Genomic DNA, 20,411 nt, shown 5'->3' on the forward strand with positions numbered 1-20,411 from the left:
AAATAGCACAAACATAACCATTTTCCCAGTGTAAACTTCAAGTTTCTCACCTAAGACATTTCTTCAGATGAAACCAATAACTTTTTATCATTAAATGATACTGCAATTGCCACCAATCATCATCTGCTGAATAGACAAAAAGCACCTAAATAATGACTGACACACTTCTGATTATTCAACTCACACACTGAACAATCTCACAATTCTATATGTTTCCCTGCTATACGACATCCGCACTAGATACAGGTACAAATCTAAAAACAATATATAAAACTATATAAATTATTCCTGCCACCTACCAGGACAATGAAATGACCTCACTGTCTGTCATAGTGTTTGTGAGATCTGAACCCAATTACAGATTGTTAATCTGATTAGCCTAGTAACCTCTCCCCTACTGACCATCATACACAACACACGCACAGCCTCGACATACCACCTGTGCTCATCACACCTGCTGACATTAGGCTCTTTCGACTTGATGCTGCGCCGTAAGATCCGACAGGCAGATGACATCAAAGTACCGATTCGGAAAAACCCTAAAAAGTTTGCTTTCGAATCGATCTTGTGGTTCTTTGATGTCATCCGCCTGACTGATCTTACGGCGCCCGCATCAAGTCGAACAAGCTTATTTTGTTTACTGGGTGATGATGACATAATAACATTGATGACATCGACATTAGCACTGACATCATAGAAGCTCTGATAACTTTATTTCCATTGATATCTTCATATTATGACATTGCTTACATTATAGTAGTACTGATGACATCATAATAGCAATGACTACATTACAGAAGCAATGATGCAGGGCTCCAGACAAAAAAATCTGTTAAGGAGCCATTGGCTGTTAAGGAGCCATAGGGGAAAAAAGCAGGCGCCAAATTATTTTTTTAAGAGCCATATAACATGAACTTACATTTTTTAATAAAAAATACTTTATTATCCTGTTGTGTGTAAATCTTCCCTCTCATAGGTTTTGCTCATGAAGTTTTTCTTTCAAGTTGTTTTCCCTCAAAAGCAGGGTCATACGGTACATACAGGACACCCTAAAATTTGGGAAAAATCTGCAGAATTCCACAGAATAGTTTGAAATGTAATGTGTAAATGTGTTCAAATAGTCTTCAAATGCTGCCTGTCTATGCATTTAAAGGGAGATGACAGCAGATTGGGTTCTGCTTATTTAAAAGAGGCAGAAAAGTGTTATTGATTATTGCTAAGACTGATTCAATTCTGAATACACCAGACCAAATTCCTCTGAATTCATTTGAACCAACAGAAAATCTGCATGTCAAGACCATATTTATATATTATACTGTAAGAAAAAGTAGGTTATATATTTTATTTTATTATTACGAAAGGGCTTGCTGCGTTATGTTGATTTTAGTTTGTAATAATGACACTTGTTCAGCAGAACAAAGAAATGTATACAGATCTGGAACAACCTAAGGGTGAATAAATGATGACAGAATTTTCATTTTTGGGTGAATTTTCCCTTTAAATATTTAGAGTTTCTATGAAAAGAAGCAAGAGACTTGTTTAGATGCCGTCTAACTTGGAATTCCAGTTTCAATTTTGTCTTTAAATAATCTCTAAAAACATTTTCAAAATGAATGATACAAAAAATGTTAAGTCAAATTTCTGCAATGCATAATTGTGCTATATAGACTTAAGCTAATATAGAAATTAAGCTCATGTTCCAACCATAACAGGTAAATAAACTATTGAAGGTATATTCAGAAAAACATAAATATCATATGCAACTTTGCTTGTCAAGTGCTTTACTGTATAATGTTAAAAAGATGCGTTTATCCCAAAAATACTGACCAAGAAAAATTTTTTTTTGCATTGTAGCCTAAGGCACATGCCGGTCAGCTCGCACGCACACGCACGCACGTTGTCAGTGAATATTCGCAGAAACATTTAGATTTAACGTTGCATTGCTTGTAGGTAATAAACACAATGTTATGCATCACAATCCACACACATTTACGGCGCATGCACAACCAGCATGTTTTTTTCCTCCCTCCCTCCAACACACACACACAGACTCACCGCAATCCGCAGCAGCGTCCCCTTCACTGACGCCCATCTGTCTTGCCGGCGGTCAATGACCAGAATGAAGCCGACCCCCGTCGAGCTGAGACTGAAAATCAGAGAGACATCATGGTATCACACGCATATCTCCAAAAATGATAAACACTGAGATGGAATCACTGCGAGCTCTCAAAAGCTCCCCCGCATCATCGGTTCTCCATCAACCATCTGCATCATTCAGAGATGTCACAGAATAACATGCAATCCTTAGAAAGGCATCTGCATTCCAACAGCTTAAAATGCATCTTCAAACGGAAACACATACGTTGGAGAGCACAAGTCCAGGATGCAACCGTGGCAACGTAGCGCAGAGATGCTGAGCTGGTTGCTACGTCCATCACCGTGGAGAAGGACTGCTTTCCACAGCACCAGTATCCAAAGGCTCCTTTCTGGTTACCACGGCAGCTGGAAATCCACTGGATAGTAACCCAGACTCCTTTTTTTCGGCGCACCCACAGATAGTTTCCCCGATTTTATATCCCCTTCAGCGTACCTTCACTTCCAATCTCTCTGTTTATGGTTCCATTTGAATGAGTGCCACACCGTGAGCACAGACCGTGAAAGCAGCTTCAATCCCCCTCCCCTTTAAAAGCCTCCAATCAAGTATCATCAGGTGCTCCCCCTCAGCCAATCAGAGCAGAGAACCCTCACAGACTGTGGAATGTGGGCGGGAGATAGGTGCTGATTGATCGTGAAAGCTCCGCCTGCCAAAAACTGGCACTGCAGATAGCGGCGAAGCAAATGTGGCGCCATTACAGTGACACACAGATTGTGCGTTTCTTTCTCTTCTTTTCACCCACCCTTGCTGGTTTTCTCCACTAAAATATTCACACATCTCTCTCTTCTCCCCCCCCCCGTGTCCCCTCTCTGCCTCAAGCTGTTTTTTCTGGAGCGTTTTTGACTTTCTCACAATAAAAAGGTGGTGAAAAGGAAGGGGAGAGATGGAGAGATGTCGGGGGTCTTGTCTGCCGGTGGAGCCCCAGTGCAGTTCTGTACCGACACAATGACTGATGACCTTGAGCGTGCGCCAGTAATAAAGATCATAAACCCGATTAAAATCATGGCTGTAATTACAACTCTCCATTCAAAGACTGTTGGCTCAATGATTTATTTTCACATCGGCTATTACTCTTTTTAATAAATTCTCTGTGTTGTCTGGTTTTGTGACAACAGTGTTGTGTGCCTTTTTTTTAGATAGCTGAGTGGTATTGGCTTTGTGCGAACAATGATGTGTATTATTCTCACAGAGCACTTGCACTTTCATGATAAAACTGACCCCAGGATACTTGGATTTATATTGAGACATGACTAAATATTTCTCAAATAAAAAACGACCTTGCAGTTTTTTTCTGAACCTTTTAAAAAAAATGTAAGACCATGTATTTTACTTTAATATAAAACATTATTATATATCGTTATGTATAACAAAATGATATTACAAATTAAAAAAAAAATCTTTATAGTAGGAGAGAAATTGAAAGGTTTCATAACATTCAGCACTTTACACTCGGAGGATTGACCTCTAAACCTGTCTGGTTTACACTCGAGGACTCGTTAAACCAGAACCAAATTAAAACCTCATCATCCATTTCAGCATACACACATCCATCCATCCAATTACTCAATCTCCATCTCTCTCTTTGTCTCTCATTGGAATAATGGAAAAGAGGGGGAGAGAGAATCAGAATCCCTCTTTCATTCAAATATTAACACTGCATTTTAAATTACATGAGATTTCACCGGATAAGGAAATGGGAAAACGCACCAGTGAATTTTTGGGGTATTATTATTCCAGAAGTGATATAGGCCTATATGCAAATGTTTTCGGCATGTGTGTTAAACGCTGATATGAGGTCAACACTATTTTCCACAGAATATTGTGAACTCGAATGAACCACAAACTTGCATATGTAAAGCAAGGGGTATTAATATCACCAGATCACCTTGTTAACCGTGTACAAGTAATAATTAGGCATTTTAATTGAATTTGCATAATGAATATTCATGAGGTAGCAGTGCAGTCATCTCATAGAATTGCAAACTGCATGCTGCATGACAACAGGATTATGTTAGAGCGGCCTCTACGGGTCAGTTAGAGAATTACACTTTAAAATAATAAATACTAACCTTCTACTAGATTTTTTATGATTGAACATTATAATATAGTTAAAAAATATATGTAACTTTGGTCTATATATTCATAGCATGATACACAGAATGAAAGCATTTTTTAAATGAAGGTCATTTTTTATATTGAAAAATATAATAAAATGCTAAGTCCTGGTCAAACAGTGCCAGCATTTGATGGGTTATTCAGGGTTCTCACATTTTTTACTCTAACGTTAACGTTACATTTTCTGGCATTTCCGAAATATGTAACACTCCATGCACCCAATTTCCTCACCTGGGAACGCTGGTAAGGTACGTCAGCACGTTGTGGAACTCTTCCTCCTCCAGCTCGCCAAACGCCGGGTACTCTGGGAAGGTGATGATGGGACTGCCATTCTGTCCTCGACCACCTGGACACATGCATGTTTTTTAACAAGCAGCTGTTAGCAATCCTGTTACGCATACGGTGCTTCATTCCAGCAGATCTTCAAACAATCATGCTAAATTATTTACAATGCAATGCACAATATACAGTATAATATGAAATGTATATATATGTATTAAACCCCTCAGAAATAAGAGGGCAAATTTTCCATAACCAGTGACATAAGCAGCATCCACCATGTCAGCTTTCATATATTTATATTGATATATATCACAAAAATATGAATTTATTTCTGCATTTAAAAAGTGTCTGATACCCACAAGAGGGCACTTCAACGCGTTCATGGCACACAGAGAATGTCTGATTTGCTGAATTACACAAGGACAGATCAAACATCAAAGATGCAATGTGAATTCAACCACAAAACCTCCAAACCTCTTTTCTCATCACCAAGCTTTGTCAAACAAATAGACATCATACCATCGCATTAGAATGACAAATGAAAGCTTCATTGGTAGTGTAAGTGTGTTTGGTGCAGTGTGTGTTTTGGCCAGAGGTCATGTGAGCATGTGATCATCGGTGTGCTTTCAGCCGTTACACTTTGTGATTAATAGAGCAGAATGGATCAAGGGAGGAGGACAATTATATCAACACCTACAGTATAACCGACACACACATACATGTGCACACAAATACACACACAAGGTGAAAAAGACACAGATGTCGCATTTTTTGATAAGTAGAGCAAAACCAAAGTGCTTATTTGCCCATGGGAATGAGACCCGGCACATATTGAGACATACAAACTAAAAAACACAAACACAACAATTAAAAGAACAGAATAAAATAAAATAGAATAGAGCAACAGAATAGAGCAAGCTGTGCAAAAGTTTTGTTTTATTTGTGTGACTACTGTACATCTCCTTTGCCTTCATCTAAACAGGTTTTCTAAAAACACTCTTATCATCTGCCATTGGTCGACCAAACAGATAGTCCCGCCTCAAACTCACTCCATTGGTCGAGGCAACGTCATTGTGCTAGGATCCTTTATCAAACAGAGGAATGTTTTTAAAGCGGCACAAAGCCTAAAGTATGCATACTTTTTAGGAGAAATCAACCTACTATGAATTAACTTGGGAAAGGAGAATTTATTCCATCTTTTTAACACACATGACACTTGGTTAAAGGGATACTTCATCCAAAAATGAAAATTCTGTCATCATTTACTCACCCTTATAGATTGTACCAAACCCGTTTAAATTTCTTTGTTTTGCTGAACACACAGGAAGAAATTTGGAAGAATGTCAGATCTCACCCACCATTTACTGCCATAGTAGGGAAAATAAATACTACGGGAGTCATTGGGGGGTGAGATTTGACAATCTTCCAGATATAAACGACAGTAAACCTTGACAGAATTTTCATTTTCGGGTGAACTATCCCTTTAAATATCAGTTGTTATCTAATGCAATGTCATTCATACAATTTTAAGAGTAACTTAAGTGTACCAAAACTCCTAAATATAAAAAGAGACCTGAACAGACATGACCTGAAAATGAGTTTCCGAAGAACTTTGCACACTTCGGTTTTGTGCGATTACATCAGATACACAAACACACCCTACAGTATATGATGATGATAATATCAGACACAGCCTTCTGCAGCCGTCTGGAAGGGGAACAAAGATAAAAGAGGCAAAGAGGAAACAAACAGACGGACGCGTCAAGTTCTGGAGGTCTGTCATTAAACTGACGCAGGACACCAGATGAATATTTTTACCATGGGAACTTGTGCACAGATGTTTTAAGAACGGCACCAGTTAAAAGAAAGTGAAGTGCATGGAAAATGTACGGGTAACTATAGTAACCGCAGTGACCATAGTAACCGCAGCCTTTAAATACAGTACTGTTATTAACAGCACATTAAAAATGAAAAGGCACAGCCGAACCCTCGACCACAGAGACCGAAAACAGACGAAACCTCTCTCTCTCTCTGAAATGACTATGTACAGTAAAACAGTACACAAAACTTTGTTTAGCATTATAAAAAAAATCTAGGGATGCACCGATACATCATTTTTGCCGATAACGATAACCGATCATTCTTAACTTTGGAAGCAGATAACCGATATATTGGCCGATATACAGTATCTAAATTTTAATATAACATTTCTGAGACTGAAAATTTTCTGAGACATCCAAAAGCACAAACAAAAAGTTGCAATTGCGTGCTCTTCCTCCAATGTTGTTGTGAACGCTTCATTGCATGAATAATGCACGAGTTTAGAATCAGGTTTGTCAAATATTCAGAGATTCTCTCTGAATATACAAGAAAGCGTGAGAGCCTCGTCGAAAATCTGAGCCTCCATCTAAGCCTCTTAAGCTCTATTAAACCCATATTCGGCCTGTCAATCAAACATCCGCGTAAAGCACATCATCCGGCGACTGCTGTCAAGCGCAGCGTCATGGCAACACTGAATTATTAACAGGCTTCCTCCAGTCAGGCATCATCCCGGGCAACCTGAGCCGGGTCTTATCTGGGTTATTTACGGGGAGCGGAGAGAGTTTGTGTAGTAGGCGTCTATGCAAGCGTGCGTATCTGTGGATGTGAATGACTATTGTTCCATCGGTCATTGACGTAGTGAAAGCAGACATTCATAAATAATAATCGCTGCTGGGTGTTTGACCATCGTCTCACATGTCACACAGCACCCCAAACACGTTAAACTCATTATATTGTTATACACTATCCTAAATGTAGGTTATCATTTTTTGCGCTTGCAGAAAAAGTCAGACTAAATGAGTTAATGTGAAACAGACATCTAGACGATAGACTGTGTAAAGAGTGGCAATATTTATGAAGTGGGTTCATGAGGGTCTTTAGTGGCAAAGGATTGTGGGATTGACAGTAAAGCAGACTCACCTGACAGGAAGGCAAACTGTTTCCTGAGATCAGGGTTGATGTCTGCAGCGCACAGAGGACTATTCTCCTGCAGCATAATCTCATCTGAACACACACACAAAAGAGAGACCGAGTCAGTATTGAGCACAATATATTTACTATGAACATGGATGAAAAATGTGTACTGATATACATCTCGACAATCACAGTTTCATACACGCAGTCAGATGCCAGAATCCCACATCACGTTCTTCATCCGGTTACAGTACAGATGGTTTTGTCCAGTGTTGCTACAGTAGGTGCAGCGAGAGCATGCTACCCCGTTAGCTGTGACTATTTATGATATAGTCTAACCTTACTTCGAGTACTTCATAAACATTTTCTTTCAAAAAATCTGTTTTGTTACATAAAAAATGTATTCCGTATTATTTTGTCTGTTGGTGGTGAACAGTGATATTGCTATGCTTGTAAATACATCTTTTTTTATCTATTGTCCGGATTTGTTTTTTGAGAATTGTATATTTTTATACAGATTTTATTTTCTTTCGTTTTCTGTCTTACTGTCTCTGTGCTCTGGAAGATAAAACAACACAACAACGGTTGTGTTAAAAACAACACATTCTGTTGCCAAGTAACACACTTCTGTCTCTAGTTAAGGACGTGTCATTTTGTGTTACTTTTAACCTTGTTTTGTCCCTTTTATATATCTAACACACAATCAACACGAGATCACACCCAGTTAAAATGACAAATAATGTGTTACTTTAAATTCCACATATTTTCAATAAAAATTCTATAAAATTAAAAAAAGCTTTAGAGAGCAGTAAACAATATGATTTTCTCTGTGCATCAGGAGATGATGGATTAATATAAGCAGCGTTTAGAGGCTCTACATCACCGCTGGTGTGATGAGATCCATCTTTCTCAGGATTGGGACTACAGATCTGTAGATGTTACGTTTTTATCTGATATTTTGTGATGGAGTGGCTCAGATTCTAAACACGTAGCTAGTATGAATAAAGTCAAAAATAGGCACCCGGCTGCACAAATCTGTTAACGTTATTATCCTGACTTCCAACTGGCTAGGTGCCTATCAGCAAAGACAGAACTCACGGGACAGAAGTTAAAAACACACCCACACACTTTATCCAGACGCCTTTCCTGCCGTTACGGAAACCTTTGGAAATCTCTTAAAGGGACAGTTCACCCCAAAATGAATATTTGAAAATGAAAGGTTTCCTCTGGAGAACACGAAAGAAGATATTTCGAAGAACCCAAATTGACTTCCATTGTATGGATACAAAACCACAGAGACATTTCTCTAAATATCTTCATTTTGTGGTCCACAGAAGATTGTGTCAACACTTATGAAAAGTTTGACATAATATTTATTCAGTGTAAATGTTACGACAGATGTTTTTACTTAGGGTCCTTATTTGTCTGATTTGATTTTCTCATGAGGGTAAGACTGACCTTCCTACAGTTTACCTAAAACAGGGTTATTCAATTAAAGTTCCAAGAGGTCCGGTATTTATTTTTTCTTCCAAACAGGTCCTGACAATATGTTTTTTGAATATAAATTAATATTTAATCAATTTAGCCCAGTTGGATATACTGTATAAAAGATAGGCCTATGACATGTTATCAGGTCATTTATTTTATATTTTGATATCCATAGTATGTTTTGTAGGCTCTGTGGCTTTAGGGGAATGACCTCTTAATAGAAGTCTGATAGTTAATATTTGTAAATAAAAAAAACTACTGACATCATGCAAACAGCAAATTTAAAGTAACAATTACAATGCTCATCATAAACAGAAAGCGAAGTTACTTACTAAATTAGCCTTTCCATGCCATTCATACCAGAACTACTTCTATCTTTAAATAATTTCCCAATTAGAAAGTTGTTCATTACAAAATGTGACCCTGCTTGTGAAAACCCAGCAAAATTTTTTAACCGTTTTCTACATAAAATCATACAGAATATTCAGTGAAAAAATAACATCTTCAATATTGACTGAATAATGCCAAAATCTTTGTGAAATTAATGCTTGAAATTAATCTTTGATGGTTGTTATCTAATAATTAATTAGATTATGAGAATTTAGCCTGGGTTTTCACAGGGTCACAAATGTTTACATGCTGATCAATAATGCTAATGCTAAATGTAGATAAAAACGTTATGGTTCATAAAATATCACAAATCTGGTTGAATGGTTGAAGACATATAGCAAACAGTAAACAGACTGACGGATACAAATGCTTTAATATTGCTGCATTTGGTTTACTGTTGCGTGTTCATTTACCTGCTCTGCGTGTCTGCACTACTGTTGTTAAAATAAGCACGTGTTTGCTGCTCTTCGTGCGGAGCGTCTTTGGCGGGAGAGAAGCAGCGCGCGCGGAGCGGAGCGGAAAGGGTTAAAACGAAGCACGTTTGGCGCTAGATAAAGAAATTGGATATAGCGGCAAAAGATCAATTACATAAATGTTCTTGAGAGCGCGTGTGATGTGATTATCCGTTGTGTAGACGCGCGGCTCAACTTAAACAACCAAAATAGTCAAATGTTTTAAATGGTTTATTAGGTGCCAATTGAGGATGACTGACCTAAAATATGCAACATTGCAGGTCTTGATGTCAAAACTAACATTTCCATCAAAAACCGGCATGACTTTTACAACATCTGCTAAAATTGGCATTTTAATTTAATCTCCTCACCCAGGAAACATCACACAGGAGGCTCTTGTTTGAAAGGCATCAAAACAGATAAGGTCTTTTTGATGCCTGCCGGACGGTGACGCAATACGTGCGACAGCCTTACAGAAAGAACACTCTGGCCTATCACCCTGTTATTAATTTTAATTTATGTGGAGTTCAATGACATTGTCTGTGCTCTGTAAATAAAGCTCCAACATTCCTCAAAATCTTTAGATTTAGACTATTAAATACAGTTCAACAAGAGGAACAAAAACGAGAGAGACTTTCGATGTGAAATCACACATTCCCACTGGCATACCCTGACATCAGTGATCAGAAGGCAGCACCTGTTTTAACACGGTTTCCAACACCTCAGCGCAGGTGTAGAGAAATCGGTTAATCCTAATCTACCCTAACACAGACAGCTGTTGTGCGTTCTGGTGGTAAAGGTCCAGTTGGACTGATTCCAGAGCAAACCTACTGTCAACTTTATCAGGTTTAAGATTAAGGTGAGGTCAGGATCATTGGTCCCAGATCAGCGGCTAACACGTGACCTCAGAGACAGATGCCGGGTCGCTGGTTAACACTGAGCCTGTGAGGTTGAGTCAACAAACAGACACATTGTGTTGTTCTTATAATTCTCACTTCTGACGTTTATCATTTGTTTTATTGATTGGACAGTTGTGAAATTATTGCTTGGTATTGGGATTTTTGTTGGCCCAAAAAAGAAAATTCTGTCATCATTTACTCACCTTCGAGAGTAAAAATGTCTTTGTTCTGATGAACAGAGAGAAAGATATTTGGAATAATGCTACCATTGTAGTCAGAAGTAGTCAATGGGGGGCAAAATCTGTCTGGTTATAAGCATTATTCCAAATATCTTTCTCTCTGTTCATTAGAACAAAGAAATGTATACAGATTTGGAACAACTCGAAGGTGAAGAAATGATGACAGAATTTTCATTTTTAGGTGAAGTATCGCTTTAAGGTCAAATGAACATTTCCTAAAATAGCACCCGACAGTTTAAATTATAAATCATTACTATAAGTTTAGCATTATATATTATAACTAGTGCTATCAAATTAATCATGATTAATGCATATTATAAAAATAAATATACATTTATATTTAAGTATGTACATATTTGTTTTATATGCACATGTACCCATAAATGCATATATTATATAAATAAACATATTTTGGTTAATCGCAATTAATCGATTTGACAGAGCTAATTTTAACAACAAAAAAAGTTATATTCACAAACAAAGTTCGTAAATACTTTAAAGGGATACTCCATCCAAAAATGAAAATTCTGAAAATTCATGAATTACTGCCCCCCAAGTTGTTAAAACCTGTATACATTTCGTTGTTTCCAAAGATATTTGGAAAAATGTTAGCAATTAACACTTCTATCATTGACTACCCAGTGGCGTAACGGACAGGCACACAGGGCACGCACTGCGGAGGGGGCCCCAAAAAACGTATTTTTGACGTGAATAAATAGGACTTTTATTTTGGTGTTAATTTTTTCCCACCACTGTTTGGTGATCACAGTATCCTTTGTTGTCACTGTTGTTATGCAATCGTAATGGAGAATAGTTACAAATGTCCTGGAAGGAACGTAATAATCTTCGCATTCTTTTACTAAATGAGTAAGATACAATATCTCCAAAACGGTGTCCGAGTGTCACAGATGTGGCTCTGCTCTGAAGCTTTTTTAACCATCCCTGAACCAATGTTATTCTATGGTTGCTTTGCAATTATATACACAGATATGGTGTGAAACATCTATTTACACCTTGTGTCTTTATTGTGTATAGCAGAGCCCGAATACCACGTCATCAACCAATCAGAATTCAGGACTTTGAAACCCTGTATAGCAGTCATATAACATGCATACACTAAGCATTTAGTACATCAATCAAATAAGTCAAAACAATCATAATAAAGGAGCGATTTTATTGTATCCCATCACATCACCGGATGTGGTTCCTCATTTATTTACCCTAAGGCTTTATGCCACAAAATAACAGAGTGTTGACGGGAGACACGTTGAGTCCCGTCACTCCCACCTCTGCTAGGATTCGTGAGAAACAAAACCCTCCAGCTTTCCACTGTTTCATTCACCACCGCATCTCTTGATGTTTAATCAACAAAGCTACAGCACAGAGCCTCCGTTCAACACAAAACACTCTCGCACACATCCGCAAAACCAAAGCACCAATAGCAAAGCTATAGAAAGTGCCCCGGGCCCCACGCCGTCGCCAAGAACGCCAAGCGCGCGTTCACAAAGCGGCCCAGCGTCGGAGAAACAGGGTGGTGGTATTCAGAAAGAACGGGGGAGGGACGAACGCTCTCATTTAAGTGCCGCTCAACGGATAGACGAGTATTCTTTACAGGGCTTTTCATTTTTAATGGCACTCGGATGGGTTGAGCCGTGACCGGTTTCCTCAATGTGATTCAAGCTCTCGCGGTTTGGACTGCGGCCTAAAAGATGCCAGCAAAGCAAGATTCATCTTCCTTTGGGGAAACTTCTTTGTAACTGTTGGCTGGCAAATGCTCTCTTGCAGAAGACAAACTGCAATAGAAACGTCTCGCTAACAACACTATTTTTGTTTAGATGCTACAATGTAGCTTGTCGTCACTTTTTAAAAAGCATTAAGGGCACAAGTTGAATGTATTTTTGTGACAACCAAGAAGCAACGGTTTGAGACTTTCTGCAACACAAACGATCCCATTCAATTTTCGTAAAAGTAACACAACAAAATATGTTATTGTCAATCTCAACAGATACAATTTTTTTTTTAAATGGATAAAACATATTTCATTAAATATAAGTTTATCAATAACTTCAGTAGTAAGACCGAATCGGCCTATAGATGAAATTAGAATACATTTACAAGAACTCACAAAATCCGACAAAGATTTATTTGTCTTTATTGCAAAACATTTTTTTCCATTTCTTTTTGATGCTTATTCCAAACAAAATAAATAAATAAACTTGAAAATATCTGAAGTGTCGGCGCCAATAGCCATGTGGTTAGTGCGCCGACATACAGTGCCGGTGCACATGTTGCCCGACCCGAGTTCTTTGCCGGTCCCATTCCCCTGTCTCTATCCAATGCTTTCCCGTCTCTTCCTAGCCCCTAAAATACATCTTTAAAAAAATCTGACATAAATCACAGTTTTAGACTGAAATGCATACGTCTAAACAATTGTGAGCTTACATGAGATCTCACCTCTCCTGGATGTCTGTTTCCTGGTGCAGGAGAACAAGGACAGCATGTTTTCTTTGTCTCTGAGCGTGTGTCAATGCAATATTTACGGGAGAGTGTTGGCTACGGTGCTTAAAAACATCAGTATTACACAGCAACAAGAACACACACACAATATTAACACGAAAGGAAAACATGCTCTTTAATTTTCATGTCCGTGCAGGCAGCTCATGTTAAACACACGGTGGAGTTTTTGTTAAAGACCTCTTTGGTTGTGTCTTGTCCAGGCCTGTCTGAACTACAAAGAGACCAGCCCGGGTTAAACACATGCCAGCGTGGTACAGGCCATTACAGCAACATGGTAAATTGTGCGAGTCACTTAAACACACGGAACTGGCATGACATCTTGGTCATGAGAATCAAAGGCACATCTCATTGTGATCGTCATGATGACTAAATGCTTTACTGTTCATAGAATGCAGTGTAATGGTTTTATTAACATCCTATGAATATCGAAGAACAATAGTGTAAAATGTTTTTCAGATTACTTGAATTTAGCCCGAGTTTGGCTCCATTTGCGTGTAGTAGTAATTCGTAAACTATGTGGGGGGTTGGGATGCAAGATTCGATCATTTCGTCCCATATAGTTTGTCATAGTTTGACAATCAACACTGTCTGAGATGCTTCAAAGGAAGAATAAAATGTTATGAACTTTAGCGGCATCTAGCAGCGAGGTTGCGAATTGCAACCAACGGCTCACTCCACCCCTCCTTTTTGAAGCACTATGGTGGCCGACACAGAACTAAGATGTCTTCACGTTTTCGCTTCATTGCTGAATGGAGATAACGTATTTATGAAACGCGCTCTGTAGAGCAGTTTGTCCATTTAGGGCTACTGTAGAAACAACATGGTGAACTCCATGTAAGGGGACCCGCGGTGTATGTAGATAGAAATAGCTCATTCTAAGGTAATAAAACATTATGCTTCAGTATGTAAGGTCTTTATACACCTCTGAAGACTTTTGTTTTAGGATTTATGGAAACGTCTGTAAAACAAAAGATAATGTTTTTTGTGTGCTTTCCTTATATAGACAAAACAATGCGAACATTCTGCTAAAAATCTTTTGTGTTAGAATAAAGTCACACCGGTTTAAAACAACACAACGGTGAGTAAACGGTCTTTATTCTTTTAATGACTTTTTGAGTCAGATTATTAAAGTCGGCATGAAATTAAAAATGATGATTCTAATTGTTTAATTTGATTTATCTGTGCACATCATTATATTTTTAAAATTAATTTGCACTTGTAACCTCTAATCAAAAACGTTAACCTCATCTCCTTCGCGAACGACCTCTCTTCACTTCTGGTCATGAGGAATGGCGCGAGGGCGGGGCTGCAATGAGTGACAGACTGCAAACTGGTGTTCAAAATTTTCTCCTTTTAACGGTCCAATCAGTTGTCGGTGGATGAAAACAAGTCCCGCCCTACATTTTTTTCTCATTTCAGATGTCGTTTCACTTGGGTGTACGTCACGATACGGAAAAAAAGACAATCGCGACTTCCGTTTCATGCTGACTTTAACTACAGGGCACGGTTGCTCTGGACAACAAGGTAGCGATAGTTGTAAAGCATCATTAAGATCAAACAGCAGCACTAGACTTCAATTATTGGGCAAATACAGTACCATTACACACACTCATGCACGCGCATGCACACGCATTACACAAAACAGCAAACCACTCATTATTTCCACATTCATAACGCACAAACAACTTAACAGGTTTTGTCCCAAATGGTTCATTAACAGTGTGCACATGGTTGAGTGTCATGAGGATGCTCTCTTTCTGTGTGTGTGTGTGTATAGCACAATATAAATTATACAATCACACCAACTGCTGACAAAATGGGCAGCTGTGTGTGCATTACCAGAGAATAACATTTGCTTTTATATATGTACTTTACAGAATCTCCATCTGCTAAGCTGTAAAAATACCCCAAAAACATACAGGACTGTACCCTCACAGCCCCCCCATACCAGTAACAAATGGGTCAGATTCTTGACATTCCAGTGTCCGTCCTTTTAACAATGTCATTGTTGTATATCAGATCACTGTGTGCTTCAAAGTGATCTCGCAGAAACGCTGGAGACCACAGAGGTCTTTAAATACTCCCAGAACATTCAGTTGTGAATGACAGTCTTCAATGCAGCGGGTTACAGATGGAGTATGATTACCGGGTATAATTTTACATTTTCTATTTTCTCTCTCCCTGGTGATATTTGTGTGTAAAAGGTTTCTGGACATGATGCCCAGTTAAACCACAGCTGTGGGCCACATGAGACGATGACCACACTACACAACTACTCGATCAAAAGTGAAGCGAGATCACTGGAAAGTGCTTTAAGACATAGCTACTGTAGTTGCTAAAGAATCACAGCAAGTGAAATTGTGAAGTCAAACAGAAACTTATTTTATACAGTATAATAAAGATGGGCATGGAACTCATCCTGCAACATTTGTGCTAAAACATCAATGATAGCATAAATAGCACGGGTTTAACTGATAGCTGATTGTTCAAAGTGATATCTGCAGATACCGATACCAATCCTAAAGATTAAATTTATATTTTGTAACTTTCAGAATGTTATTAATTCATATAATGACTATAAATATTGAACATCAAACTCTGGTAATGTTTCTTAATATTTTCTATATACAGAGCACAAATTCATTGCATTTTCTTGTCCTCTTTTGATTGACAGGACATATCGGCCTTCATCATCGTCTGTTTTTTAACTATCAATACCGATTATTGGCCGATTCATCAGTGCATCTCTAATGAAAATGTATGTAAAAAACTGACGTTTACTTTATTTACTACAACCAAATTATCGTTGTTGAGTTTGATGTATGTTTTGTTTTCTTCTCAAAATAATAAAAAAAGAAAAGTGAAATAAAAACACGTTTACCTTGGATAAATACAATCAACTAATTAATTTTTTAGTTTTAACATTGAAAGCACGTTGCACAGACCCGATTACCACACAAAATATAAGCGATTCCTTTTTTGACATTCCAAAAAAGTCTTGATGTTTCAAACCATGTCTAGGAGTCAGAAAATCATCATAGAGAATCAGCGGTTAGCATTTCTGACTGGAGGCACTAAGAAATCACCTAAAAACCATTTACAACAGCAAACAGCAAACCCCAAACAATCCTCCAGAACACACTTGTAACTACATAGCAACACCCTAGCAACCACCTACAACACCCCGTGCATCACAACAGCAAGTTTTGCACACACAGGCTCACATTTTGTTCCAAAACATTTACATTTTTGCATCTTGCAGACGCTTTTATTGGAAAAAGCATACAGTTACAGTCCATTTAAGGTATACTTTTTTCATCATGTGTATGTGCTTTGGAATCGAACCCACAACTTTGCATTGCTAACACAATGCTTTGCCAACTGAGCTACCACATTACTATGCCATGCATACACAACCAAAATACAGAAAATACAAAATATGGCTACATCATAAGAACTTTCTCTAAACTTGCTGGCAAACAGAAAACAGAAACCAAAACACAATCGCAGACTCACACTTTTCAATCAGTCACACCTCACATACACATATCGAAGGACAGCGTGTTCCTGGACGCCACCCTACAAACGGTGAAAAGTATACCCTACGGAGATCAGGTATCTGTCTGTGCCGGTTTGACATTGCCTTCATTAGCGCTGATCTCAGCTCGCTTAGCCAAAAGTGATCTAAAACAAACATCAAACCTGGCGCTCATCTGCACCCAACATAACTGCGTGTCAAAACATCTCCATTTACACTAGTCTAAACTGAAAACTTGACAGCGTATCAAATACAGCCCGAGGTCACCCTCGCGTTCAGAACACCACAATCGAAACTCAATAAGCAAATAATTTCTGATGTGCGGCTGCTTGCAAGAACAGTGAAGTCAACTTTCGGATCTGGACTTTAGACCGAATTGAACCCCATTGAGTTGACTGACAAGTTTTCCGAAGCCAAGCTTTGAATGGAAAACTACACAGACATTTGGGACCAGTCCAAGTGGGTTTTGGAATTTGGCTTGGATCCAAACCAAGGCAACCAATGAACACAGACGAAAGAGTTACCAGCCGTTGACCCAGCAACTGATATGCCTCTCACGATCTCACAGAAACAAAATGAGCGTGTTTTCATTCAAACTTAGCCTGGACTTTGCTTTAAGCTGGGTAAGGAATTGTGGGCAAAAGTTCCACCCAAGTAACCCAATATCATCATACAGTACAAAACAGCAAGATATGTTGTGCACGGTATCATAAACATCGATCCCATCAGGAATTATAAAGACACTACCAATGGTTCTTCACAAGTACACTTCTTGTACACAGACGTGTTAAATAAATTATACGTGGACAAAAACTCCGTCCACCAAGTGCATAGAAACAAAACAGCACTTTAAACACGACGCTTTTGAACCAATTCAACAGATGTACCTCTCTACACCCAGACGTGTCCCCTACCTGTCATCACTTTAAGCTGTAGCCACAGTCTGGTGATCTTGTGGCAGAGCAGCGACATTCTGTTGAGCTCCATCCCGCTCAGCATTGGCACTCTCCCGTCTCAGGTGCCCTTATCTCGGAGGTCTCTTCATCCTCCGGCAGGACTCGCGCAAGCCGCCGTGCATTACACAGCCTAAACCGTCCGTCAGCGTGCTTCACATATCCACATCTCGCGACACACGGGCAGGCGGACACACAAAGTCTCCCGGCATCAGGTTACACCCCTCGCTGCGCTAACACACACATATACACACACACATACAGGTGCGCAGGTAACAGACGGAAGAGTTGGAGAGAGGTAAAGCCCTGAGGCAGCTGCTCACACCAGAATGCAATTTTGTTGTGGTGGGGGTGGGGGGGTGGTATGTAGAGGATAAGCTCTTACATACACACACACACACACTCTCTAATCGTCCTGCCTCTAACAGGTTTGAGGAGAGAGAGAGTGTGTGACATGGGACCAATTCTCTCTTCCAGGATTAATAATAGACAGCCAATGCAAATACAAGGCTGGACTGAGAGGCGGAGCATAGAAAACACAGTGGTCCACATTATTCCATGAGCATCTAGGATGAAAATTTGACACTGCTTTGGCAAAAACCTCTTAGTATTTTTGTCATGTCAATCATTTGATATCATTTATATGATTTTATAAAAAAAATATTTTTTGCATCCAGTGCACTTGTTTTGTTTAACACCACCATATATCATATATAATTCTCACATTTTTATTTTTTGCCTGTACTTTGCATTGTAACAAAGCAGCTACAGTATAGTAAACACAGTGAGGACATGAGGCTTTTGCAGATTATGTAATTGTTTTACCCGTAATTGTAATTCGTTTTTCTATTAATTAATTGTTAAGTCGGTTTTGGTCAGTTTTAAAGATTAAAGTCAGTTTTAAACGCGAGAAAACTATCCAAAGAGTAAAGAAAAATGAAGCTATGATATCTTTATTTAAGATTTCAAGATTTTATCTGGCTTTGAGAATAAACTCACTTCATTTTGCTCTCTCTTTCTGCAGGCATTCCATAGGAACACTGTGAATGGAGCTATACGCCTGTATTCTGCATTCACAAAGAGTCTGGGAAAAGAACACACGCATGCATGCACGCGCACACACACACACACGCGCACGCGCACACACACACACGCACACAGGACCACCAGTTTGTGCAGCTCTTTAGTTCTTTAAGGCCTTTGATGGAACTTAAAAGCCATCGAGAGAGAGAGAGAGCGAGAGAGAGAGAGAGAAAGAGCGAGAGAGAGAGCGAGAGAGAGAGAGAGAGAGAGAGAGAGCGAGAGAGAGAGAGAGAGAGGAGACGATGGAGAAGGAAGAGAGGAGAGAACAGACGGAAAGAGAGAACGATAGCAGGGAAGAGCGAAACGAGCGAGAGAGAAGAGGGAAAGAGGAGAAGAGAAAGAGAGAAGAACGAGGCGCGAGAGACCGAGACGACGAGAGATCGAGAGAGAGAGAGAGAGAGAAGAGACGAGAGAGGAGAGAAGCGAGAAGAGAGAAAGAGCGAAGAAGACGAGAGGAGAGAGCGAGTACGAGAGAGAGAAGAGAGAAAGAAGAGAGAGAGAGAGAAGAGAGGAAGTGAGAGAGTGGAAGAGTGAGAGCGAGAGCGAGAGAGAGAGAGAGAGAGAGAGAGAGAGAGAGAGAGAGAGAGAGAGAGAGAGAGCGCGAGAGCGCGAGAGAGAGAGAGAGAGAAAGAGAGAGAGAGACAAACATCAATATTAGATGTTGATAATAATATCAAAAAAGAAATCACAAAGACTTTAAAGTGAAAAGCTTTTCCTAAATATATCTTTGCTATTTTAAGAACTGTATTTACTTTCTGATGTGACGCATCGCATGTCATTTGAAGTGCTTTACGCGATTTTAAAATAATATCACAGATAGGTTTACGGTCCGTCTGGGAAGCTATACTTTTACTGTGACGTGTGTGTGATATGCAATCATCACCTCGAGGCTCTCTCACAGCCTGAAGGTCACTACACAACAGGAGGACTTTAAAATGCAGGTCAAGTTCTAGAGACACGCATTGCTGGAAATCCCCTGGCCCTCTCATCTAAGATCTTGTGTCTGTCTATATATACCCTCTCCAAGACATTCACACACTAGAGATTATTTAAGAGAGGCTGGGCTTCACTTTTAGAAAAGACATGCACAATGAACCCTTTCTGTGCCCATAAGTAACATTAAGCCAGTGAGGATGTTCCTCTGGGCTAGACAGAGAGAGTACAGATAGATGAACTAGAATAATACTATATAGGCAAATTTGAAATTTGAGAGCGAGGATAAAATAATAGGATTAATTCTAATCTGAGCTGTTATAGTTTTGATTTTAGTTTTACTTCGTTTTATAAATATTTTTAATTAGCTTTTATTTGTAGTTTTCATGTTAATTTTACTTAAAGTTTTAGC

At 38.9% G+C, this 20,411-nt stretch overlaps 1 protein-coding gene across 12 annotated transcripts in view; it reads right to left on the bottom strand.

The window, feature by feature from the left end:
- The window catches only part of mcf2la (mcf.2 cell line derived transforming sequence-like a), a 65,743-nt gene that overhangs the window by 27,512 nt on the left and 17,820 nt on the right, over positions 1-20,411 (bottom strand). For 10 of the 12 annotated variants that reach the window (XM_057331325.1, XM_057331321.1, XM_057331320.1 and 7 more), the window contains exons 2-4: positions 7,514-7,597; positions 4,502-4,616; positions 2,056-2,146 (exon numbers count right to left, since the gene is read on the bottom strand). In XM_057331325.1, the coding sequence (XP_057187308.1) occupies positions 2,056-2,146; positions 4,502-4,616; positions 7,514-7,597 (290 nt within the window). Of the gene's footprint in view, positions 1-2,055; positions 2,147-4,501; positions 4,617-7,513; positions 7,598-13,429; positions 13,496-17,944; positions 18,297-20,411 lie in introns of those variants that run through there. The other 2 variants (XM_057331324.1, XM_057331326.1) reach the window with 2 other exon arrangements.

Source organism: Triplophysa rosa, linkage group LG4 (assembly GCF_024868665.1).
Source record: "Triplophysa rosa linkage group LG4, Trosa_1v2, whole genome shotgun sequence".
Lineage (NCBI taxonomy): Eukaryota > Metazoa > Chordata > Actinopteri > Cypriniformes > Nemacheilidae > Triplophysa > Triplophysa rosa.